Source organism: Cavia porcellus, unplaced genomic scaffold (assembly GCF_034190915.1).
Source record: "Cavia porcellus strain 051 isolate PalLab524CR breed Dunkin Hartley unplaced genomic scaffold, mCavPor4.1 scaffold_22, whole genome shotgun sequence".
NCBI classification, from domain to species: domain Eukaryota; kingdom Metazoa; phylum Chordata; class Mammalia; order Rodentia; family Caviidae; genus Cavia; species Cavia porcellus.
In genome coordinates, this window is record NW_026947505.1 from 10,291,714 (window position 1) to 10,317,596 (window position 25,883).

The 25,883-nt window shown below is 41.3% G+C and overlaps 2 protein-coding genes across 4 annotated transcripts in view; one reads left to right on the forward strand and one right to left on the reverse strand.

The window, feature by feature from the left end:
- Positions 1-19,799, reverse strand: part of Adat2 (adenosine deaminase tRNA specific 2) — a 46,042-nt gene extending 26,243 nt beyond the window's left edge. For 2 of the 3 annotated variants that reach the window (XM_063233408.1, XM_063233410.1), the window contains exons 1-5: positions 19,356-19,799; positions 7,926-8,030; positions 4,446-4,596; positions 3,120-3,226; positions 100-172 (exon numbers count right to left, since the gene is read on the reverse strand). In XM_063233408.1, coding sequence (XP_063089478.1) covers positions 100-172; positions 3,120-3,226; positions 4,446-4,596; positions 7,926-8,030; positions 19,356-19,799 — 880 coding nt within the window. Of the gene's footprint in view, positions 1-77; positions 173-3,119; positions 3,227-4,445; positions 4,597-7,925; positions 8,031-19,355 lie in introns of all 3 variants that reach the window. The other variant, XM_063233409.1, reaches the window with a different exon arrangement.
- The window catches only part of Pex3 (peroxisomal biogenesis factor 3), a 53,896-nt gene continuing 47,727 nt past the window's right edge, over positions 19,715-25,883 (forward strand). Inside the window, exon 1 of the mRNA XM_003465645.4 lies at positions 19,715-19,904. Coding sequence (XP_003465693.1) covers positions 19,832-19,904 — 73 coding nt within the window. The 5' untranslated portion in view covers positions 19,715-19,831. The remainder of the gene's footprint in view (positions 19,905-25,883) is intronic.

Genomic DNA, 25,883 nt, shown 5'->3' on the forward strand with positions numbered 1-25,883 from the left:
AGAAAGAAAGAAAAATGAAGCCGCAGGCTCACGTCGGTCTCTCTGCATACTGGCATGTGCTAGGGGAGGTCCGCTACCTCGTGCAGTAGGGAAACTGACCATTCGGATTCTCCTGTTTGTAGAAGGTCTTCAGCAGTTCCACGGCTTCCTCAGCCCGATATCCAGGAATGCACTGATGGAATGAGAAAAGGAGAATGAACCAGGCCCACGAAAATGTGTGCAGAACCCTACAAACACGTGGATACATGCAAAATTATGTAAACAGACTGCAGAGCATGTCAATTGCTTTCGGGATATTACTGTGGATAAAGTACATTTCCAAAGGAGCAGATTTTCAGCCTCAGGGAAACATCACTCTCAATCAACTATTACTGAAGTGATCCACTCTGTAATCTTGGCCGGGTCCATAAACTCTCTACCTCCCATGTATAATGTAGCACTTACCTCAGGGGGATGTTGTGAGGACCAACTGAAATAATACCGATCACGCCCCTGGCACGTCAGAGGTGCTAATAAACGCTACCTATTTTTATCTGCTGATATTTAGCAGTGGCCCAGTAAGTGTCTGACACAACAAAGCAGGGGGCTGGTAGCCTATACTTGATGGAGCAAATCCAGTCTGCTGCTAGGTGGGGTGAGCTAAGAGAAGCTTTTATGTTTTTAAAGGGATTAAAAAAAGACCTTAAGACACTGCGGTAAGTCGCTCACAAAGGCGAAAATACTGACCAGCCCTTTACAAAAAAAGTTTGTCCATTTTTGCTAATAAGACTTTTTAAAAAAGTATCTAATGTATTGTCTCTGGAATCCAAGTGGAGAGAACAGAAAAAGCTATGAAAAAGTAAGCAATGGCGACATCAGGAAGGAATGATTACAAGAAACATTACGTGGAGAAGACTTCCAGAGGCGAAGCCGTGTGGTACAGGGAAGGAGAGGCAGAGGCTGTGTGTGGGGAACAGGCTGATGGGGTGGCGGGGCTGCAGGGTGAGCACTAAGTGAAGGAAAGAATGAGAGATGGGCCCCAAGTCTGGAACTGACACGACCCACCCTCCTGGAGAGTATGAAAGGACACACTCGTCCTCCATGTCAGGTACGGGGAGGAAAGGGCCAGCCAGCTTCCAGAGACTGTCCCGCTCAGTCCAGGGCGTCATCTGTCTGCTCGCACCAGGACCATATGAGGCCTTTGCAAACCTCCCGATGGTGACAATAACCTTCCTTCCACCCAGCCTCTCTCAGGAGTCCACGGCCGTCCTCATTTCCTCCTCAGCCCCGTCCTCACCGACTCATAACGATCCCGACTGACCCAACCCTGGTCGCATCCCCACCTCCACCCTCCATGCTCCCGCAGCCCAGCCGCACCTGCTCAGAACTCTCCCCTCCCATAGCTTCTTACTGCGCCTTCGCTTGCTCACCCGTAGGCCCTTCGCAGTGCTCTGGCCTTGTGAGTGTGCCGTGGTGCCCCCACGGCTCCCCTGTGCACGCACACACCCACGAAGCCCCCCTCCTGTGTGCAGTTAGGGCCACGTTCTCCCTGGGGCTGCTCTGCAGAAACACCTGGATGCCCTCCACAAACACGGCGTGCCTGTGCCTTTCTTCTCACTCACTGGCCGGGGCTGAGACGGAGCACCGACAAGCAATCAGGAGGAGAACCACCCAGTTAAGGGAAGAGAGGAAACTGTACTGCTCTGAAATACTGACAGAATATTTCCATGTACCCTTTAGAGCTACAATTGGTTTTAATAAAAAGCATGCATTCATAATGAAATAAAAATTTTTAGCAAAGCAGTCATTATAAAAGAAGAATTATCTTGACAATAGGGCTATAAAAAATGGGGTTATAGGTCTCCTCTAGGAACTTTCATGCTGCTTATTATACATTAAAAGTCTATAATTCTGGAATAAGAAACATCTCACCTCCCATTTGTTCCCTAACCCCTGAACCCACAGAAAGAGGGAAACTACAGAATCTAAAAGTCTGTATATGATCTCTTTAGAATCATAAAATACCCTTAAAAAACATAATTTGGCCTCCAAGCTAGAGCTGTGGCTTGAAGTCATGGGCATTCACTTTCCATGGAGCCCGAGACGTGCGGGGTATGAAGTGCACCTGAGCGCCGTTCTGGCTCAGTCAGATCTGCTCTGGGAGAGATGTCTGAGAAAGGACCGTGTGTGTGCCCTCACATCAGTGATATTTCAGAGAAATGTTCCACCTGTGTCTGACATTTAAGGGCTCATCTTTGTTCTGCCCAGAAACTGAGAAACTCTTTAGATCATTTTCATAAGGTAAGCCCTGTATAGATCCAGCAATTCATTTGCAAAGTTATGTAAACGAAGTTTGAGCGATTCCTACAAGAGACTGCGAGAATCCAATCACTTTGCAGATGTATTTCACCACCACGCTAACTGCATCGTTAACTCTACCATTCCACTGTGATTTGTGCCTGATGTGATGTCAAAGGCATCTATTCGTAAATGTAAAGCATTTGCTAGGCAAGTTCATATCCAGAAAAAATTCAAGACAGAACATTTTATAAAACGTGTGGAGAGAACAATTGAGCCAGTGTAGAAAACTGTACATCCTAAACCAAACTCAGACACAGAGATTCCCAGTGCTTATCCTCTTCATCATAAAAACTCTGAAGACGGGAAAGTGTGAAAGCAATGTGGAACTTCTAAGAGATAAAAGACGTGTGGATTCTGTGGCTAGGGGAAAAGATCAACACTCAAAAGGCAAAGAACAAATAAAATCACAACAGTCACTGGACACTTAATGAGGTACATGGTAATCTTGTGAAATTATTGAATTTGTACAAAAATCACCACAGAGCATCTACTGTCACTGACACTGACACGGGCCAAGCTTCAGCGAGCGTGGTATAGCGCAGACAGGAAGCAATGCTGAGGCTGTTGGAAGGCAGAAGCTCTCCTTCAGCAGAGATTTTGTAAATGAACAGAGGAACCACTCGTCCCGAAACTCTCACCTGTTGTCCTTCAAACTTAATCTGGAGTCCAGGATCCCGTTAAGACTACGTGACAGCTTCTCGGGATACTGATACACACTATTCACAACCCCGGAGTGAGGTGAAAGCAATCAGAAAGAAAGTGTAAGCGAATGATTTTACCTGAAACGGTCTCCCCGTGTTTGGTAAGTCAGCAGAAGCAATGTCTAGAACAGAGCCACAGCCGCCGAATCGTTCATTCTGACAGCCATAGATGACCAACGGGATTTATGAGGCGGAATTAAGGTCCTGCAGGATTCACAGACTGTAGCAAAATCAGGAGGGCTGCTACAGCCATCCTGGAGAAAGCTCAGCCGCTCTTTGAAACAAGTCTGGGATTAGTCTTCAAAATCATACAATCCAGTTACACAGAAGAAAGAGGATTAAAATATCTAGAAGTTAAACTCTAACAGTTGCACACGGTGAAAACTGAGTGTGTAGCTGCTTCATGTTCACTTTAGTATGCTCTCTGTTCTCTCCTAAATCACTTTTCAGAATCCTTAGAGTGGGAGACAGGAGGAAGAATCTAATCCAGGATTTTTACCTTTTAGAAATAACACATCATTCCCTGTTCCTGTCCCACATAACATTTAATTTGTGCTCCAGTACCAAACAGAATAAAGCTAAGGAATCCATCCCAAAAGGTGGGATGAGGAGAAAGTCGTAAGTTGCCAACAACTCTTTTTGAGTATATATATTCTGTTGTATTCAAAAAACCTCCGCATTACTGTTAAAGTGATAAAATTACTTGTACATATATAGTTTTAAATTTACATTAAAATACAAGTATGGAACGGAGTTTTTGAGTTCTCAAAAATTCTTTGGAGTAAATCCAATGTTTAGCATATTTTTTGTAAGACACAACTCCAAAGAACTATATAACTTTATTTATTTGCCATTTATGTGCAATTATGATACTTTAAAGATGTTAACTTACTTACTTTTGACTTACAGTTTTAACACTTTGTGATAGCTATTCATAGCAAAAACAAAAATAGGTAAACAGAAAATTTTAAATCACCTATAACCCATCATCCAAAGGCAAAATTTAGGTCCATATTTTTCAGAACTTCTCTTTAAAGTAATCTACTTTATTTAACTTATGATTTGTTCTTATATATCAGTTTAAGTTAGCTTGAAGATTTTCTTTTCCTAGCTTATTTAACAATTCTAAGTTTATTGACATAAAAAGAAATGGCAATTTTATTGTGTAAAATCTTTCCTTTTTTGGTCAAGATATATTTTATAATATGACTTCTAAGTTTGTGTCTCCATATATTAGAAAACTGCTGGGTGCAGTTCAGTGGTGGCGAGTGTGCTTAGTGTGTGGCAAGGCCCTGGATTCAGTATCATGGGCAAGAAAGGGAAAAAAAAGAAAAGGTCTGTATCGGGCCAGTTTCTTATTCACAGGAAAAGAACAAGGCTTGAATTTACACGGCCAAAGGATACTCATCAGGCGGAGAGCCGCTGCACACATGATGCATGGCTCCACGGTGACATACAACACAGTGTGCTCGAAGACTGCAGAAGGTCGCAGGTCATTTTCACGACACCAGTCTAGGACCTGATCGATGGCCACCATTTCTGCATGTCGAGTAGCCTTCAAAGAGAGATGCTTGTATTGATTGCTTGCCTCATATAACTGATATTTTACAAATATGCAAACAAATATATAAAAAAGACATTGCCTATCGCTTCTACCAACAGTTTAATCACTGAGGTTGCAGGAGACACTTAGCAGTTCACGGCGATTCCATGGTTCAAGTATCATAACCTCACCCACAGAGGACACCTACTCCAAGACGCTGTATAAATCCTGCTGAATTCTTAGCTAAGGTCCTCAGGCATTCACAGGGAACTTTCAATTAAAATACCATAGAGAAGAGAAACCTTGGTGGGGAGGGGAGAGATATCTAGGGCTTCTGAATATTTTAGGGGAAGCTTGAAATTTTCATCAGCTTATGCTCTGGTTTCAAATATATTTTCAAGGCTGTCACTGACCTCACTCTAAGCAAACTGTATTAGAGGATGAATTTTTTTTATAAGCCGGCAAACTCTGGAGAAGCTAAGATATGGAGTGTTAGTCTCAGATATCTCATGAGAGTCAGTATTCCAGAGGAAACATCCCACAGCATGTGAAATTAATCACATTTAAATCTGCATCCAGACAGGAGCAATACTAATTATGAGGTCAGGACAAATTATCTAACTGCTTGAAGTCTTGTTTTCCCAAATGCAAAGTGAGGTACCCTGGGATCTACCCCTCTGCACCCCAAGACAACTGGAATTCCATGAGACACGGTGGTGCACGATGCTGTGTGTACTCTACCTCTCCTCCCTGCCCCCTTCTTCTATGCAACAACTGCTCACAAGATCCACACAGTAGCATGTATCAATAACCGACAGTGAGTACCAATAATGTGTTGTGTAAGTTAGTGTGCTAAATAAATGCTGGATAGGATAAAAAAGTTTCTGCCCTCAACAAGCCAAAAAAATTAAAAAAAAAAAAAAGACTGGTGCAGCCAACAGAGAGGTACTTGTTCACCTACTGCTATGAGTTAGATCCAAAGTGTGCCTCCAAGAGCCTCAGGTGTCTGGAAGCTGCCTGGCTTATGGAGGCACCACATCCATCAGTGGGCTCATCCACTGGGGAGTTCAGCAAGGAAGCTGCTGTTAGAGGTGGGACCTGGTTGGAAAAGACAGGTCCCTGTGGGCACAGCTGGAGAGGCGCATCCCTGCCCCAGCTTCCCGGCTCCTCCTGCTTCCCGAGGGCCACGGGCTGAAGAGCTTTCCCCAGCCAGGCCCTTCCACCTTGAAGCCTGCTGCCTGGAACGGAAACAGCCAAAACAAAGCCCAGCCCTTTGAGCTGGGGGTGTCAGGTGTTTTGTCCCAGCCATGGAAGATGACTAATGCACCTTCCTATGATCTAGGGTGTGACATGAAAAGTGACAGCACTGTGGCCCAAGACGCCGTGGGGGCCAGCTGGGAGCAGAGCTGTTCAGAGGTCATGTTTTGGTCAATCAGACTTAAACACTCAGGGAAGGAAGTATCAGAGAAGAAAGGATGCCAGTCCTGACCACATACTGAAACGCAGCAGAGAACTTAAAAAACAAGATTCTCCTGTTAGTTCATCAAAAAGAACAGTCTGTGCTTTCATTGTTTGATCATTTGTCATGTTTAAATCTTGTAATCTGAGCAACTATTTTGAAGACAACAATATGCCATTTTCCTATTAGTTTTGAAATTCTGTATTATTTTTATTCTTTTTTTTTGTTGTTGTCTTTTTTTTTTTTGGTACCAGGAATTGAACTCACGAACTCACACTTGCCAGGCAAATGAATAAGCCACTGAGCTAAATCCCCGCCCCCATTGTTTTTTTTCTAAAAAAATAAAAGTTCCCCAAAGCTGAGTGTCTTTTAAGAGATTCACAATAACTGGAATCTCATCTTATTAAAAAGTTTCTGCACATCAAAAGAAAGCACCAACAGAATGAAAAGACAATCACAGATCAGGAAAAATTCAGCCCACTTTCCCTCAGACAAAGGACTTCTATGTAGAATATAAAAAGAATTAAAAAAAAAAAGCAGGTTCCCAAAATTCAAAGACCCACTCCAAAAATGTGCACCTGAGAATACACACACTTCTCAGATAAAGAAAGGCATATGGAAAATAAGTATGTGGAAAAATGTTCAACATCACTGGTCATTCAAGAAGTGTAACTAAAACAACACTGAGATTCCGTCTCATCCCAGAAAGAATGATTATCATCAAGAAATCAATCAATAATATGTGCTGGTGGGGCTGTGGGGAAAAAGGAACCCTTCTCCACTGTTGATGGGAGTGTAGACTGGTGCACCCACTGTGGAACTCAGTGTGGAGATTTCTCAAAAAAATAGGATTAAACATCCCATTCCACCCAGCTATTCCCCTTCTGGGTATTTTCCCAGAAGAATTAAAAACATCATACTACAGCAATATATGTGTACCCATGCTTATAACAGCATTATTTGTAATAACTAAATCTTGGAACTAACCCAAATACCCATCAACAGCAGAATAGATAAAAAAGATGTTTTATTCAATGGAGTACTACTAAGCTATTAAAAAAAGATAAAGTCAAGGTTTTTACAGGTAAATGGACACAACTAGAGACCATACTAAGTGAAATCTGTAAAACTCAAATGTATAAACATCATATGTCTTCCTAGTGTAAGAAACTGAAAGAGTAAATAAGATCCACAATCTACAATAGATATTGTGACAGGGAAAGAATCCGTTCGAAACACTCCCAACTGGGGTAGGGGAGAAGAGAAAAGAAGGAAAGGAAAGGAAAGGAAAAGAAAAATAAATAAATAAATATATATACATATGTGTGTGTGTGTGTGTGTGTGTGTGTGTTGTCAAGATAATTATACTGTTAGTATCTTTTAGTTCATTGAAAAGAACAGTCTGTGCTTATACTGTCTGACCAATTTTGTATGGTTTATTTTATAATCTGAGCAACTGCTTTGAAGATAACAATACTTGATATATTAACCCTTATCAATTTCCTATTATTGTTATGAAATTCTCTACTGCTGTTTTTATTTTCTCTTTAAAATATAAAGAAATTCAGATTCAGAATTCCTGAATCATATCTTCCTGCAGCTCTCGATACACGAACCATTGTACTGCATCACCTCAGCCCCGTTTACTCTACAGAACAAGCAGCTGTGCTACAAAAGATTATTCATTATAATTCTATAACTTCATTACATTTTTCTGAAGTTTCCACATCTCAAAAAATTATTCTATCACTGTTACAACTGAACGAAACAGCATTCAAAAAGAACGGGGCACCATTCGAGTCCCGGCTCTTGGCTAACTGCCGCAGCTCACTCTGCCCCGGCTCTGCTGCGTGTTTGTAATTGTGTGGCTCGGCTCCCATACATTTTTCGTTTGATTCACTTCATTTCTTCCTTTCCCCACGACTTCATTGTTGTAAACCATGAGGCAGCCAACAGGAACTTCAGTATTTTTGAGGGCTTCTTTGGCCTGAAACACAAAGCAGAAAATCTGAGGGGTACTGCTCAATACTTGAAAAGGTCACAGAACAGAAATAGATGCGGCACAAACAGGTTGTTCACGAGAATCAGGAGCAAGGGAACGTGGCTGTGTCTCCCTCTTGTCAGCTCTAGCTCCATTCGGGTATTTAGCATCTATGTTCTCCAGGGTGCATCCATGTTATGAAAAACTCTGCAGTAAAGTCCTTTCAGGGGTCCTGAGCCTCTGATTTCTTCTTCTCACTGAAGGACAGTCACTGATCATGACTCTTAAATGTCTCCTCTCAGAGACAGTAAACATATTCACAGAGAGGTGTGAAAATAAATCACGCTTGAAAATCTTTCCTGAGAACTCTTTCATTTGTTAAAATTCTACTTTAACTTTTTTTTCTTCTTTAAAAATTACAGAAATGAAGTCCCAAGAGCACACAGGTGACCAGACTGGATGTCATCCTGTCCCATAACTTCTACTTCAATGAGACAACAAAAGTTTAAATTCACTGTAGGTAAAGATGACACACACAACTGCTTTGAAAAACATTTGGAAGTTTCTTTAACAAGTAAATACACATACAGTCCATATCCACAGTTGCACAGAACCACATACCCACAAGCTAAAAAAAAAGTGATCAAAGTTTACCAACCTTTGCAAAGTGCACCAATGTTTTCCCACCTTTGACACTGTATTACCGTTACGCCAGATGCTACCACTGAAGGAATCTAGATACTCGTGTCCTCGTATTTAGGTTTTTTACACTTTCTCATGAATTTGTAATCATTTATAAACAGAAAGTTAATAAATAAATACAGGTAGAGTACATAAGAAAGATCTTGCCACAGAGATGAAGAAGAAGTGTCAAGCCAGGCACGGAGGTGCACACCTGTAAAAACAGCACTCGGGAGGCAGAGGCTGGAGGATTGTAAGTGACAGCCCAGTCCAAGCAAGCTAGTGAGACCCCATCTCAAAGTTTAAAAAACAAAGTAAAACACAGGAGACGCGGCTTGGTGCGAAGTTCCCTCGTTCAACCCAGGTATAATAAATAGACGCAAGCCTATTGAAGGGTGAGGAAACAGGAGTGTTTGCAGTACTTTTTACCACACCTCATGAGACACTCAGGTGACAGGACTCCCAGAACTCTCCACAAAGTGGTAAGAATGAGGCATAAGTGTGTTTGGAGGGAGGGGAAGGGTTCTGAGGATGATTCGTGGCAATGTGTCTTTTACTGTAACAACATTTTAGATGTAAAGATTCACTGTATATATGGACCACACTTCATACATAATATTATGAATAGTTCGAGTTTCACAGATTCACCCTAAATCTGAAGCCCTAGCATAGGACGGTCTAGACGGGAAGCTCTGTTCTAGTTAGGTAGTAGACAAAATTCCTCATCTCTCTCTATCTCACAGTTCAACCTTTCTTTCCCACCAACCCACATTCTTTTTGTCCCTTCAGATACAGAACAAATTCCATCATTTAGCTCAGTTGATTTGCTCAGAACCTTGTATGAGCTACTGTGTGACAGGGGTTTATATTGCCTCTTATGTTGGCCCCTGGACATGTCACTTACCATCTTTTATTTATGCATGGCCTTGTCCTAGAAGGTGAGCACTAGATTCCATGCCTGAGCACTAAGCACAAAGCCCAAAAGACACAGAACATTTAATCACACCACGTTTGTTAAAAGAGATAGTGCTTTCTCTCTGCACTTCCCTCAGGTCTAGCATGAATGATGTGTCCAGAAAATGCATACTACAGTAAACAATTTATTCTGGAAAGCTTGCTACTTGTTTCCCTCTGTACACTCCTACAGCCAAGTATAAAGATGTGTTCAAAGTAGAAAATCTGAGAGTAAAACACCTACACATCAAAAATAAAAATCACTCACATGTCAATATCCAAAAATATGAGTCACTATTATTATTAAGCAACAGAAGCTATCCAGTTTTTTTCCATGCCTGCACAGATGTATTTGTGGGGTGTTTTTTTTTTTTTTTTTTTTTTGCTTTGTTTTGGTCTTTGTGTGTGTGAAGCAGATTTACATTACGTATGTAGTGCAGCAGTCTGCTCGTTTCATTCAGAAATGCACTGTAAACATTTCCCTTAGGTGGGTGATTTTCATCACATGATCTTTTAAAGGTTGCAAAATATTCCTCTACTTGAATATATGCTTAATAAATTAATATCCAATTATGTGACATGTTATATTGATCAGATTCTTATTGTAACAAGTAAAGAACACCCTATGTAACACATCTATTGTGTCTTGGTTACTTTTTACTTGTCGCTGAGACAAAATACCTGATGCCCAAAGTTGGGAAAGTTTTTAGAGGTTTCAGTCCATACTCAGTTGGCTCCAAGGCAAGATGGCATGGCGGGGCGCAGTTCGTGGCAGCTGCAAACAGCAAGCCAAAACCAGCAAGAGAGAGAGAGACACAGGCCTTCCTGCCATTACATCACATCCTGGCTCCACCCCTAGGCTGGTGTAGCACTCACACCTCAATCCAAGCACTAGACAATAAACCAATCACAAATGCACAATGCAAATGCATGAGGCATGAGGCCTGGGGCCATCCACATAAACCATGACACACTGCTTCCTTGTGAATTATTTCTGGAAATAACTATAAACACAAATAGCTCCTAGTTTAAAAGATAATTTTAAAAGATTTTAAAAGTGTGTGTGTGATTTTAAAAGATAAAATAATAAAATTAGTCAACCAATATGTCCTCGCAATTTCCAGAAGAAAAAAACCTCAATGTCCAATTAGGATGCTTGATACATAGGAGCCAGGGTAATGAAATTGAGGAGGTGAAGAGAGTATAATTTGGACAAGTTGTGAACAAGGCACAGAGAATCTCAGCACAGACCAGTGGTCACCTGCAGATGGCCAGGCTCAAGTCATCTTCACCAGCTCTGTAAGCCTGGGGAAATCCTTTAACTCTCACAGCCTCTGCGTTCCCACTGGAAGATGAGGACAGTAACAGCCCACTTCACAAGGGTGCTGCGGGGCTCAGATGACACAGCCCATGTGAAACACATGCACATGACTGGAACGTAACCGAAGGACAGCCTGTTATACGGTCTGGTATTTTTTTCTGAGCCTGTTCCCTTAGAATGCTATGCTAAACACACATGATATGATGGTTAAAACCATGACCTTTCTTAAGTGCTCAGCTCTCCAAAAGAAAACTGTTACGAAAATAATGGTTTAATTAAAAGTAATAAAGTTGATGAAGCAAACTAAACTTTGAAACTTTACTACAGAACAACAAAAATAACAGGGATGTTGCTTCCTACTTTCCATACTGCCAAATATTAATGGGATAATTCCAGGTTGGGGAAAAGTAGAATGGGACATTTTCATAACTGGGTAATGGAACCGTGAACACTACTAACCAGTTTGTATCAGTACATGTTTGCAGCACATAATGATTACGTCCGTGGGGGAGGAATGGCTCACGGTACATAACACACCTTAATTCTTTTTTCATCCCCTCCTCCTTCCATCTCTTGGTCTCTTTCTCTTTTGCAAAAGATCCATCTCCCTAAAGAAGCTTTGTCACAATAGAAATGTCCTTTGCTGTGTGATCCCAGTAACAGAAGCTGGTGGTCACAGGTGACTACTGAGTACTTGAAATAAGTCTCACACAATTGAAGAGCTGAATTTTATTTCACTTTAATTAAATTAAACAGCAAACGTGGTCAGTGGCTACTGTATTGATAACAGCAGCAATGTCACATAGCTTTAAAACACACACGCACAGGTCCTTCGTCTGACTTTTGGTATACATGCTAACTGTAATGAAAGTTCAAGGCTAAGGCTGAGAGGTTGATATGCTGAAATAAAAAGATTTTAAAACTACAAAAAAAAAATGTGCTACTAACGTAACAAAAAAGAGACTATGTAATTCCATTTGTGTGAAAGCACACATATGGACGGGGAAATATGGGAGAGTGCTCTCAAAATGTCAGAATGAAATTACAATGAGGACCCAGAGTGAGACGAAGGACACTCGTACGTGTGTCGTAAAACAGTGTCCACCACAGTGTCCGCTGAGGCTGACGCCCAACATGGTAGCCACGAACCAAGTGTTGGCCCTTTCAATGTGAACAGTCTGCTAACAGTAGGATGTTAGGTGTTTTTCATATCATTAAACTATGTTTATAGCTTGCTTTCGTATGACTGAATTATTTATGCAATCAGAAAAAGAAAACATTAAAATACTTCCCTTTTAGAACCAAGATCAAAGGCAAAGGGCACTACTGGGTCAAAGGCTAAGTGCATTTTAAGGCTGTGATCCATATAGTCAAACTGCCCTACAGAAAGTGGGGCACAGGAGTTCAGCTCAAACCAAACCGGCTCAAACCCCTCGACGCACCCAAACGATCACGGACATTGTTATTTTTTCTCTCTTGCTAATTTAATGGGTAACAAATCATATCTCTTTTTAGTTTGAATTTTATTACCAATAAAATGGCTTATGTACTCACTTATTTGCCAGCTACTTCTCATTTAATATCCTGTTCATGACCTTTGACATTTTCCATACTTTATACATCTTTTCTTATTTCTTTGGAGAGTGTTTATTTTATATAAACTATATATTATATACATTTCCATAAGTTAGATATTAAACTTATCAAACTTGTCCTTCTACATATATGTTGCAATTATTTTCCTACTTTACACTTGTTACTTTGTAATTTATCTTTTTAAGCAGATAAACATTTCAATGTTTATATAATGAAACCTAATTTTTCTGTCATGTTTTCTGCCCTTTGGTGTATATTTCATTTTATGTCTATGGTTATTGTTATTTTGCTTTGTTTTGTTTTTTGAAACATTGTTTCACTGTGTAGTTAAGGCTGGTCTCAAATACATAGCTCAGGTTGGCCTTGAACTCATGGAGATCCTGCTGCCTCAGTCTCCGAGTGCTACAATAACAAGCATATAACGCCATGTGGATCTTGGTGGTTTACTTTGAAGAGTCCCTTTCTCACTTCACTACTATAAAATATCATTTATTTACTTTTAATCCTCTCATTGATAAACTTCTACAAACTGTGAGATAGATATTATCTCATATACAAATGGTGACAAACACAGGCAAGATGTCAGCCAACCTCTACACTTACATGTGGAGTATAAAACCATCTGCATTGTGCTTGTTCAATGTTAACAACTGCAGGCTTCCTGGTTTCCACTGTTCTGTTTATCACTGAAATGACAGCTGTGGGGTTTTTTTTTTTTTTTTTTGTCTTTTTGAGACAGGGTCTTGCTGTGCAGTTTAGGCTGGCCTTGAGCTCACTTTGTAGCCCAGACTGGTCTCGAACTCAAAACGATCCTCCTGCCTCAACCTCCCAAGTGCTGGGATTACAGGCATGAGCCACCACACCTGGCGACAGCTGTGGTTTTTCATTATTCTAAACTATTTCCATAAGCAGTGGTAGTATTGGGTCGAATCATGCATAGGCGAGATCTTCCAAAAACGTTGGACCTGTTAGATTGGTAGGGCTGTACTGACTTCTGCAGTCTCATTAACTTTAGATGACATTTTTAAAAACTCGATGTTAAGCTTTCTGGAGAAGTGCTTTCCTTCTTTCTTATAATCTAGGCATACAGGGTATTATGGTTTATATCTACATGTCCTCATATGCTCATAGGTCACTGGATCATGGGGGTGTGATACTGAGCAGTGGATGAGCCCACTGATGAGTTTATAGCTAAATGTGATACCAGGAGGTATCCCTGGCAAAGGGGATGGTCACTGGGGTGTGGCCTGGTGGGGCCTATCATCTCCTCCTGACCCCTCACTCCACACACACACACACACACACACACACACACACACAAACCCCCGGCTGTCTCTGCCACACAATGAGCAGTTTCTTCTCTGCCATGCCATCCTGCCTTGGAGCTAGTCAACTATGGACTGACAGCTCTATAAACTGAGCCAAAATAAACCTTTCCTCCTTTGCAGCTCTCAGGTATTGCATCCCAGCAATGAGAAAGTAATTAAGACCAGGGTTAAGATAGACATATTCTAACACAGTGGTGGCAAACCTCTGGCATGCATGCTACAGCTACTGGCTACTATGGAAAGCTCTAAACGTTTTGCCTTTACTTTAAATGTGAGTAAAGTGAGTGTGGAAATGAGGTCTGGGCTTTTTACCCACCCAGTCCTGTCACAGCCAGCCACGCTCCTTATCTGAACTGGGCATATACGTATGTCTCTGTTGACACACTATGAAGAGGCCTGTATCCTCCCCACGGCGCACAGCAGTGGCCATCTCCCTTTCAAATCCTCAGGCCAGAGTCGGGAGTGGTGATGCATGTCTGGAGGCGCAGACACAGGTAGCTGAAGCAGCAGAACCACAAGCTGGAGGACAGCCTGGGCAATTTGGGAGACCTCATCTCAAAACAAACAAATGCTTAGTACAAATGAATTAAAGATTGACTTGTTGCCTCCACATTTGACACCAGGTATACCCCTAGTCTAATCTTAAACTCTTATCAGAAATAATTCTTCAAGTTTAAGATTTGAAGTTTCTTTGGGGAACAAAGTACACAAGCTGTGGCAAGAACTTTTAGTTTTTTTAAAGCCTGAAAGAAGCATGTAGGCCAAAACCAAAAAGGCGGCCACTAAGGGCCCCTTAATCCTATATGGAGGTAAACTGTGTAATTATGCTCCTGGTGTTTACAATCCAGTTAAGAGACAAAAGGCCAGAGTTTCTTACATGTTCTTTGAACTTCAACCATCTCATTTGATAGAATAGAAAGGGAACTGTGGAAGGATTTAAGTGATTCACACGTCTTAGTTACTTTTTACTAGTTGCTGAGACAAAATACCTGATGCCCAAAGTTAGGGAAGGAAAGATTTATTTCTCACAGTTCTTGGCGGTTTCAGCCCATACTCAGTGGGCTCTGAGGCAGTGTGGCACTGCAGGGCAGCTATTCATGGTCGCTGCAAACAGCAAGGCACCAACCAGCAAGAGAAACAGACACATCTTCCCACCCATACATTGTATCCTGGCTCCACCCCTGGGTGGGTGAAACACCCACAACACCAATCCAAGCGCTACACAAGGACCCAATCACAAATGCTAGCTTTGGTCGCATCCATAATTCCATGAGGCTTGGGGGCCACTGTCATAAACCATGACAGCACTAAAACATCATTAAATGACTGAAGTGTTTAGTCCCTAAATCCAAATAAATAACAGCTCAGAGGTGAGTGGATGAAATGCTTTAAAATAGTAGAATTTCAACATGCTTAAAGGAAAATTAAAACCTATAGAAAGAGGGAAAAAAAAACACAATTCTGAAACGCTAAGTGTTAATGAATGATTTGCCTGTTTTTGAGACCACCACGAGACCTTTGTGGTAGCATCTCTGTAAGCACACATCAGAACACTTTGAGCAAACCTCATGAAAATAAACAGAAGAAATCAAAATTCTGACTTTCCAGCAGCTGACATCATCTGCCCACTACAGCTCGATAACCCACAGAAAGATGCAAGTACAGCTTACTCTGTGCTATGGCGTGTCTCGCAGATGTCCCTGGAGCCCCTGTGCTAAAGGCCCTGCTGGGAGTAGAATCATTCAGAGGGGACCTGGAGGACGGCCTTGTCACTTCAGGACACTGTGGGACACCCCTCTCCTGTTCTCCTGCTTCCTGGTCACAAGTAGTTCTATTATGCCACAGGTTCCCCACCACTGGCACTAGGCAGCTCCACTAGAAGCCTAAGAGTAATGAGTCCTCTTGGCCATGAACTGCAACTTCTATGAGCCAAAATAAATCCTTACTCTTCGAAATTATTGCCTAGGACTGTGGCAGGTATTTCTATAGGGACAGAAATACATATGGTATTTTAACTTCATTAATCTTTATTATTTTTTATCCTGGTGAAGTTATCTAGTATATGATGCTACTGAAATAATTTGTGGGAGTGCTACAGTTTGAACAAGTGTCCCTAAAGGCTCATTAAAGGCATGAGTTCCAGCATGGTACTACTTACTGGGAGGTAGTGGAAGCCTTGGAGGGCACAGCAGGAGGCCTTAAGCTACTGGAGATTTGCCCTGAAAGGGCACTGTGGGCCCCTTGGTCTCTTTCCTCTCTTCCCCAGGTGCTGCCTGGCTCATTACATAAGCATTCTGCGCTACCACACACTCCCACTATGAATGTACTGCCACACCACAGGCCTAAAGCAATGGGGTTAACTGATCATAGACGACCCTCCAAAACTGTAAGCCCAAAGAAACCTTTTCTCTTTGTGAGTTAATTATCTCAGGTATTTAATTATAGTAATAGAAAGCTGACTTATGCAGGAGAAAGAGAGTAAAATTTTAATTTTGAAAACTTTTTGTCTTTAACTTGGAGGATTTAATAATATAAAAGGAATTCAAGATAAACAAATTCATTATGTAGGATGACAAATTTTGACATGCATATGTGTATACTAATTTTAAGTATCAGGTAAAAGACTATGCATCTGATAAATTTAATGAAAGAAATAAAATTGGAAATAAGCTTAAAGAATGGATCATTGTCCAAAAGGTGGAAGGCAGAGAGAGGGAGAGAAGGGGATCACAAAATAAAAGAATGAAATGTGTCGTGTACATGTACCAACTCCCCACATATGAGGAATGTGATCATTGTATACTATAAACAAGTACAAATAAAAAATAAAGGGGGGGGGGGAATGAGTCATGCATGGTATCAAGTTAATAGGTCACAATTAATGTTTTCAGAAACACAGTAAAATAAAAACACCAGGAAAACTGTACAGAGGAAGGATAAGTATTCCACTGTAAAACTTTTGTTTAGATTATACTTATATTTATTTTTTCAGTTGTAATGTAAACAGTTTTGTTTTTACTGTGGGACACTTAGTTAAAGGAATGTGAAGCAAGTTTAAAAGAACACTATACAAGTAAAAGAACTATGATACATGTACTAATGCATTGTGGTTTACAAAAAACTGAAAAGCATCTGACTATAATGTTGAATTAATGCAGGGCAAATAATGAGAGGTTATTTTAGTAAAAGAATAGAGAAGAACAGAACAAAATTATTCCCTATAATCAATCCCCAATCCAAGCATGGTATATTCAATAAATACTTGGAGAATGAATGAAAAATTATGGAATCAATTAACTATAGGGGACCAGATGCCATTAAAGATAGAAGGACAAAATTAAAAACATATATGAAAAATCTTTTTTTATAAAGTATCAGAGAAATGAAAATGTGAAGAGTATTTATGTATCTTTATGTATGTATAAAAATCCATATACTGTATATATATGTAAATGTACATATACACAGAAACTCCTCATTTAAGGATCTACCTAGTTAATGACTGTTTGGACTTAAAATCAAGGTGTGTTGTTCAGACTTATGATGCAAGAACTTGAGTGGAAGTGTGGCACTATAGTGACTTCTACAGTGCAGCACTATAATTTCTACTGATCATACTGTGCAGGACAGCACTGTAGTTTTATGTTCTAGTATACATACATTACTGCATGTAAGAGTCAGAGAAAAAAGCAAAGTTATCAACTTGGAGCTTCCTTTGAACATTTCTTTATTCTGAATATGGTAACCTACATACTACATATAATTATTTATAACCAACTAGTTTAATGACTTAGTAACAGGAAGTTAACTCTGTTGTTACACAAGAAATGTCTGTAGATGGATATGTATATAAATGGATCTGTATATAAATGCACAGATGAAATTTCACACACAGTTATATTGATGTATAGCAGGGCTCCATATACAACTCTGAAGTTCAAGTAGTTGCCTAGCGGTCTCATAGTCATAATGACAACATGAGCATTATTAATCTCCCATGTTTGTAGTGATACATGGGACAACAAGCCCATTTGCGTATCAGTATTAAGAAAGCACAGTAATACCATTATCCACACTATATAAAACTTGGTAATTAGTAACTATGTTACTGGTTTATATAGTTACTATACTATGCATTTTATAGAGAACACACACACACACACACACACACACACACACACATATATGGAGAAAGAGGAAAGAGACAGAGGAGAGAGAGAATTGTAAAACAACCTCATGCAGGTCCCTCAGGAGAGTGCTGAAAAAGCCACTGTTCTCACAGATAGTGACAGCTGCACAAATAAATGTTGCTGCTCCCTAGAACCTTTCTGTGGCCAGGATGTAGGGGTGGAAGATGGTGAGATGGACGGATGATCACGGCCCTGTGGAGGCCTAGCTGGGGTGCGCTTCTGTGTCTCAGCTTTTTACAAAGAAACTTTTAAAAGAAAAGAAAAAGATAAGAGCTACCATAAGCTAATGTTAACTTATTTATGAAAGAAAATTTTTTCCTAAAGTGTAGCCTAGGTGTCCAGTGTTTATAAAGTCTATTAAGTAAGTTTCGTGGCGCCCTAGATCTTCACATTGATTCACTGACTTCCACACCTGGCTCTTTTCACAGCAAGCACCCTGTACAGACCGATGGGCCACTGAAATAAAATCTTTTAGACTTACAGATGTACTTTGCGTACTCTATATTTAGAAACACAAATATTGAACACTGTGCTACAGTGGCACGCAGTACCCAGTACAGTCACAGGCTGTCCAGGTTTGCAGCCTAGGAGGAAGCCTAGGCTGCACCATCTTGCCTAGGACTGTGGCGGCAGCGGTGATATCTCGGTTAGTGGAAGGACTTCGTGCGGTCCCCACGAGGACAGACGCCACTGGGGGGCGTTTCTCAGACCGCGCCCGGGTGCACCGTGCGGGTGCTGCAGAGGCCACACCGACCTCGGTTCCAGGTAAGCAGCCGAGCGGCGCACACCAGCAAGGGTGGAGCTCGGCCGCCGCGCACAGCGGAGCGCAGAACGAATGAACGGACGGGTGACCGCCTCGGCTGGCCAGGCGCGCGTTTTCCTCCTGCTGTCTACCAGAAGCGACGGCAGCTCCCTTCCTCCTCCCCCAGATACAGTCGAGAAAGCCAAAGCACGCAGAACGAGGTGACTCCGGAGCTGGGGGTCGGGGTGCCCGGGAAGGGAGCTGCACGTGGCTGAGGACGCCCTGGGCGCACCCGCCTCCGCGTGCACACAGAGGAGGCCCAGACCCGCTCGCCGCCTTCCCTTCCCCCGGGCTCGCCGGGGGCGGGCGCGGAAAATCCAGGGCGAAGAAAGCCACCGGCTCCCCGCCCACCGCCGCCGCGGTGCCCGGAAAGCGCGCTAGCGACCGTCGCTCCAACCCGTGCTGGGGCTGGGGCCGGACGAAGTTTCCATCCTCGGTTTCCCCTTCCCGGCTGCTCACCATGCGCATGGCCTCCTCCATCCACTTGGCGGTCTCCTCGGCCGACACCGCGTGCGAGCCGTCCCCAGCCGCCGAGGCAGCCGCCGTCCCCTCCATGCCGCGTCCACCAGCTCCGGACGGAAGAAGAGCGGCGCCGGCGGCGGAACGCCAAACGGACGTGCCGCCGTTTCCGGGGGGGAGACGAGTGGCGGGACACCGGGAAGCGATTTCTGGTCGGACCCTGAGCACTCCGGACCAGTGAGCGGCGGCGGCGGTGGCGGCCGGGACTGAAGGCGCAGCTGCTCCGCTGTAGTCCACGCCCCCTTCCCTCTCGGGTGACAGCGGCTGCGGAAAGGCGGCGGTGTTTGGCATTTGTGGGGAGCATCGAGCGGCGCGGCTGCGCTCCTGCAGGGTCGTCCGGCCCATGCGACAGAGAAACGGTGTCCTGGTGAACCGGGCTCTCATCGGAGGCAGCCCGCACCCGCCGGGGCCTGAAAATGCTGAGATCTATGTGGAATTTTCTGAAACGTCACAAAAAGAAATGCATCTTCCTGGGCACGGTCCTTGGAGGTGGGTGACAGGTGCTTGGAAAGGGGCACTGGGGAAAGAGGCGTGGGAAAGAGGTGACTTTGCCCCGCAGAGAGAGGCCAGGTGACCAGTCCGTGCTGTGCAGAGGTCTGAGCCGGAGGGGCAGGCGGTAAAGCCCAGCGCTACGCGCTCCCCGCCGGCCCAGCCCGGCCCGGCCCGGCGGAAGCCCACCCAGGAGCACTCTCCGCAGCTGCTGCCTCTGGCTTTCCTCGAGGCCCCGCCTTCCTTCCTGGTCGCCCCCAATATTTGGTTTAGCTTTTCCGCTGCACAGTAGTTTCCCGAGGTCCTAAAGAGTTAGCGGAAGCCTGCACTTCGGTGGCGTTTAAACTCGTGGTTTTTTGACAATACCTTATTGCACAGAGGGCCTGGAAGCTACAGGCTAGATAAAGGAAAAGAAAGCAGTATTTTAATTCTGATTCTGTCATGTTAGGACCCATGTTGCAACAAGAAAAAGCTCCGGATTGGGAGACTGTGCAATGTTCTTGGCAGTTGTTAAAGTTGAGATGATTACTTCTCTAGCCATTGTAACTTGTCGCTAGGCCAAGAGTAGGTTGAGAAACTGCTACTTTCTGAGACCTTTATATTTTTAAATATGACGATTATGTCGTAACTTGTAGGGATTTGGACAATAAAAAACCTTTTGAATTATAAAAAGAGAATCTAGGGACCTCAAGAGGTTTTTGTTTTAGAACTTGAGTTTTCAAGATACATGTTTATCACTAGCTATGTGCTTCGATTACAGAAGTACTAAAAAAGTCAAGAACGGGTTTCCCAAAGAACTTGCTTTTCGCTATTAGATTTTATGGTATCTCCGCCTCCCCTTCCCCCCAGTTTGAAAGTAGCAATAGCATTAGTATCAGTAGGTCAGATTGGATAATTCTTAAAAGTCTAAAATTGGGTGTTGAGGCAAGGATTGTGTTGTGCGTGTCTCCGAGGTTTAGTACAATTTTTGATAGTAAGGATATGTGGACTTGATTACCTTTGAGAATGCATTTTTTCTATAAAATGCATTTTCTGATATCTTCAGTTTCCAGAATCTATATTTTTATATGTTTTTTTGAGCCAGGATCTGGCTGTGTAGTGCAGACTGGCCTTTAACTCACTATCTAACCTAGTCTGGCCTCCAACTCACTGAGATCCTCATGTCTCAGCCTCCTGAGTGCTGAGATTTCAGTGCGTCTAGCATCTGAAGTAATTTAGGCTGTGACTACACAGTCTATTGTTTGTAAAAGCTAAACGTGCATGTATGATGAGGACATAACTAAAATATTTTTGCCACTCCTGAAGGATGAAAAATTATGTTTGGCAGTTTTAGACATAATACACTTCTTCAAGCTTAGAGAAACAAACCTGCTGATAAGTTAGAACAAAACCCACAGGTGAAGAAAAAGACTATACTTAAAACATCGTTATAGATTTTTTAAAAAATCTGTTGAGAGCTTCATAATTACAGATTATGAGGGATGAAAAATGTTTCAGAGGAATAGAAATCCTGCTGTTTTCTAGCCAAAAAAAAAGTAATAAAGAAATGGCTGTGGCTAGCATTCCATTAAGCCTTCTGCTTCAGAGGAAAATACTATCACATGTTAGGAAATAGTTACTAAGTTCTAATAGTGTTGAAGGTAATGGGAATGAAGATGTACAGATTTTTAAAACAGTAACAGGTATCATTCATTGTGTGCCCACTGTAGGCTGAGCATTTTACTAAACTCATTCTATTCAGTGGGGATGACCACAGGTCCTTACTGTTATCCCATTCAAAATCTAGAACTCAACCCAGAGGATTTAAGAAACTTGCCACGGGTCCCAGAGTTAGTAACAGAGAAACTGAAATTCAAACCCAAGTAACTTTGCTTTCTTGGACTTCATGGTCTAAAAAGAAAGAAAAACAGGCGTACAAATAATAAAAATACAAAACCATCAGAGTAAAACTTTACAGACCTTATTAGATAGGATTATTTCCCTGCATTTGGATGAGTAATTGCTTTAGACCAACTGGTACAATTTGACTAGTTTGAGAAAAGATTCTGATCTGAGGTTAAATTAAAGCTTCTAACTGTACTAGTAGTTCTTATGTTTGATATTATAAACAAAAATTTTTCAGATAGTTAAATAGCAATAATAAACTCATTGAATATTAACATAAATAACACATTTTCAAGAAATTAATGAGAAATGTGGCATTGTCTTACATTTTGCAGCTCTCTTTACTGTTGTGCCTACCCGAAGAAAGGCAGGTATTCATATCTCATTCTGCATTTAGCCACTTTTAATACCACATGACATGTATCATCTATGTTTCTCTACAGTACACTGAGAAGAGAATAAGAATGATAAAGATAAGTAACAAATAACAGACTCCCTAAAATAGTCCTAAAGCTCTCAGAATACCCAGACAATACTTTGCAAAACATTTTACTACTACAAGAAGCACTGTGGGACAAAGAGCAATCAGACTTACATTTATTGACCTGCTGATTTTTTAAAAGAGGTGGAACATTTACTTATGATTTTTCTTAAACCTTGTAGTTTGTAGCCTCTTCAAAATCTGTATTCATTTACTCAACAAACATTTGAATAAGAATGTATATTTACTATCATTGTACTGAGATCAGTGAATACAAAAGAATAAGTTTGTTCCTGACTTTGAGGAATTCAAACAGTCTGGAATACAGAAATGGAAATAAACAGAAGTAATGCAATGATGGCATTATAGTACTAAAGTAGAACTGGGTGCTGTGGGATCCCAGGGAACAAGACACATGCGTTCATCTGGTAACCTTTACTGGTGTTAAGTTGTAAAGTTAGCAAGGAGAAGAGGGCAGATATTGGAAAGGAGATGCACAAGAGGTTCCAAAACGTTGCTTTGGATGAATCAAAGTGTATTTCACTATGGCTAAGTACATGGGCAGTGATGACAAATTAATTTTGACAAGTAGTTAACAAATTGTGAAAGGCCTTCCTTATTACACAGTGGTACCTAATGTACTTAGTATCCTATGTATTGGTGCTTCTCAGACTTTGTTATGAATACAAATTACTTAAGGAGCTTAATAAAAATAGGAAACCCTTTCCCCCAGATTTTGCTTGATTGAGTGTGGTGTGCAGTTCAAGAATTACTTAATTCATTTGGTAAATATTTGAGTTTCTCAGTGTGTACTGATAAGAATTTAACAAGAGAGGTGCTGGGGATGTAGCCCAGCAACCTAAGCACCTGCTTGGCAAGCACAAGGTCGAGTTCAATTCCTGGCACACAAAAAAAGAGGAAAAAAAAATTAAAAAGTTTAACAAAAGAGGAAGCTATTAAAAGGTCAGTTCAGCAGCATTTATTCAGGATCTAAATAAGCACTATGATAACAAGGTTAGAAGAGTAAGAAAATTTAAAAAAACATTAGTGATATAGAATCAAAATAACAGTACTTGGAAAACTGTTACATTGGGAACAAGTTAATTACTTTCTGTTGTTGAAATTTTTAACCTAGTAAAATAGGTCCATTGTAAGATTTTTTTTTTAATGAGACACGAGTTTCACTATGTAGTTTAGGATGGCCTTGAACTCACTATGTAGACAAAGATTTTTTTTTCCTTTTTCTGATTGCCAGTTAAATACATTTTTAATCCATAGTTAAACAAAGAAGGGTCATACGCTAAAGTCAACACCTATACCTTGCGTTTCAGTCTGAGCTTGTCCGTGTAAACTGAAATCAGTTATAAGATATGGCTGAACAGACACCAGGGTCTGGTACTTTTTACAGGCATTAAACTTCATCTTGTTCACTGAAGTCGTCATACATACAGGGCAAAGTCGGAGCTTCTATATTTGTGTTTCTTCTTCATTTAACTTTAAAACACTGCTATAATTGAATATTGAACTAAAAACAATAGCGAATAGCGTATGATGATTATAGTCCTTCATGCATTCACTGCTGCACTGAATGCCAGCAGTGAGTACTGTTCACCGGCCCCCTTAGAAGGGCTGGCACTGACACTGGGATGATGTTTGACCTCCTCATTGGCTTCGCCATTATGATGGTGCTGTCTTTCCTGATCTGGATCAAAGTCTACCAGTTCTACCTGATCTGTTTCATCAGTTCCTTCTGTTTCGTTCCTCTCAAGTAAGAGTTTATCCAGCAAGGAGAGTTTATCAGCAGAGAGAAAGCTATTTTCAGGAAGGTTTACTTTTAATTCAGTGATTAAACAACCTTTTCATATGGCCTACGATAAACTGGCATGCCTTGATTTAGCTCTAAAAGGTGGGTTTTCAAGCAACTGTAACACTAGAGGATATTTTGCTTTATAGTTCTCTGAGAGGAAACCTCAAAGTGTTTTACTTTTGGGGAATATTTAATAAATGTTTCATGACTCAAAGTTACACCAACAGGAGAAAATTTAAAGATTACATAATCTCAGTATTTAATTCTGTGAGTGAAGGATTTAGATCCAAAGAGAGCAATGAACCTGCTCAAAAGTCACCTAATCTGTGCCAGAGCCATCAATATCTCCTATTTTCCAGGCCAGAAGTCAGTCCTTGTCAAATGTAGAGTCCTGAGCTGTGTATGTTAACTCATCAGTTTTCTATCCCCATTCTTATATTCTTAGTGAAATCATTTGGCAGAATCAGAATTTATGAATTTTGTGTATGAGAGCCTGGGTGAACTAGACCTTGTATGGAAACTTCAGTGTTAACTAAAAATCATGAATTTAGAATTTTTGCCTAATTTCATGTCTTACTTTGTGAAGGTTATCATAACAAATACCACAGACTGAGTGGCTTAAGACAGAAGTTTATCGTCTTACAGTTTTGAACGTAAGCAGTCCAAGATCAAGGTGACCACAGGGTTTGTTCCTTCTTATACCTTACAAGTGATCTATACCGAACCTTTTGTCTTTGGTTTCTAAGGTGTCTTTTCCTCCCTGTGTTCACACTGTCTTTCTTCTGCATGTGTCTGTATCCAAATTTCCTCTTACAAGGTCACTCACTAGTCATGTCGGTGGAGGACCTCATTTTACAATTTGTATCAGATTTATTTGAGAATCTGATGGAAGGGGTATACCTTTCCCTCAGGAAAACATAGCACTCAAATTTACTGTTACTCCAAGAAAAGTTCTTAGTTATGCAAAGGGTGTCATTGCAGTGTTTCACTTACAGCATATCTTCAGAGTTAATAATCATTTTACACCTTTCACTATTGTGTTAGCCTAATAAGTGATTCATACTCTGTTGTGTCAGAGTTGCCTGACAAAGAATCGCATTGTGAAATGTAAGTCTGTTTCTTCATTCTGTTGGTGTTATGGCACTATCATCAGTTTATTTAGGGTCGATTACAGAGATGTAGCCATGAAGCCCTTTACATGAATTTTTTATTTTTGAACATGATTATAATACATTTATTTGTATGCAAGCATACCAACAATAATCACATTTCATTTCTAACTTTAATCTGTATACTTTCATCAGACTTATTTTTAAGAAATATGTTATTTCATCTGCAATATCTGTGTTAGTGAAAGTCAGATATATGCTTGTTTTGCAGTTCCTAGATGTCTGCCCCCCACTTTTAGTCACAGACCAAATCCGCTTATTCGAATCATGTATAATTTTAAAATTCTTTCTGAGATTGTGGGCCACAGGCAGGTAGAGACAGGTGAGGGTTCATTATGCCGCTGCAACCTTGCTGCCAAGTTGTGATGAAACCAAGTTCTGGAACCTATAAAAAAAATCTACTGTGAAAGGTCAACTAGTAACACAACCTGTTCTATAATCTCATTCAATTCTGTCCTTATTTGGCACTATGACAAAATTATGTGTAAAGGATTCACCAGAAACAAATGCAACATTATTCTAGCCGTAGGATTCTGGTGGCCATCTGATTTAAGTCCTTGGCATCATTTGAGTCCTAAAGCCTTAGGATTTCAGGTTGAGCCATCCCACAGGAGCAGGACTTGATAGATTCATCTGCA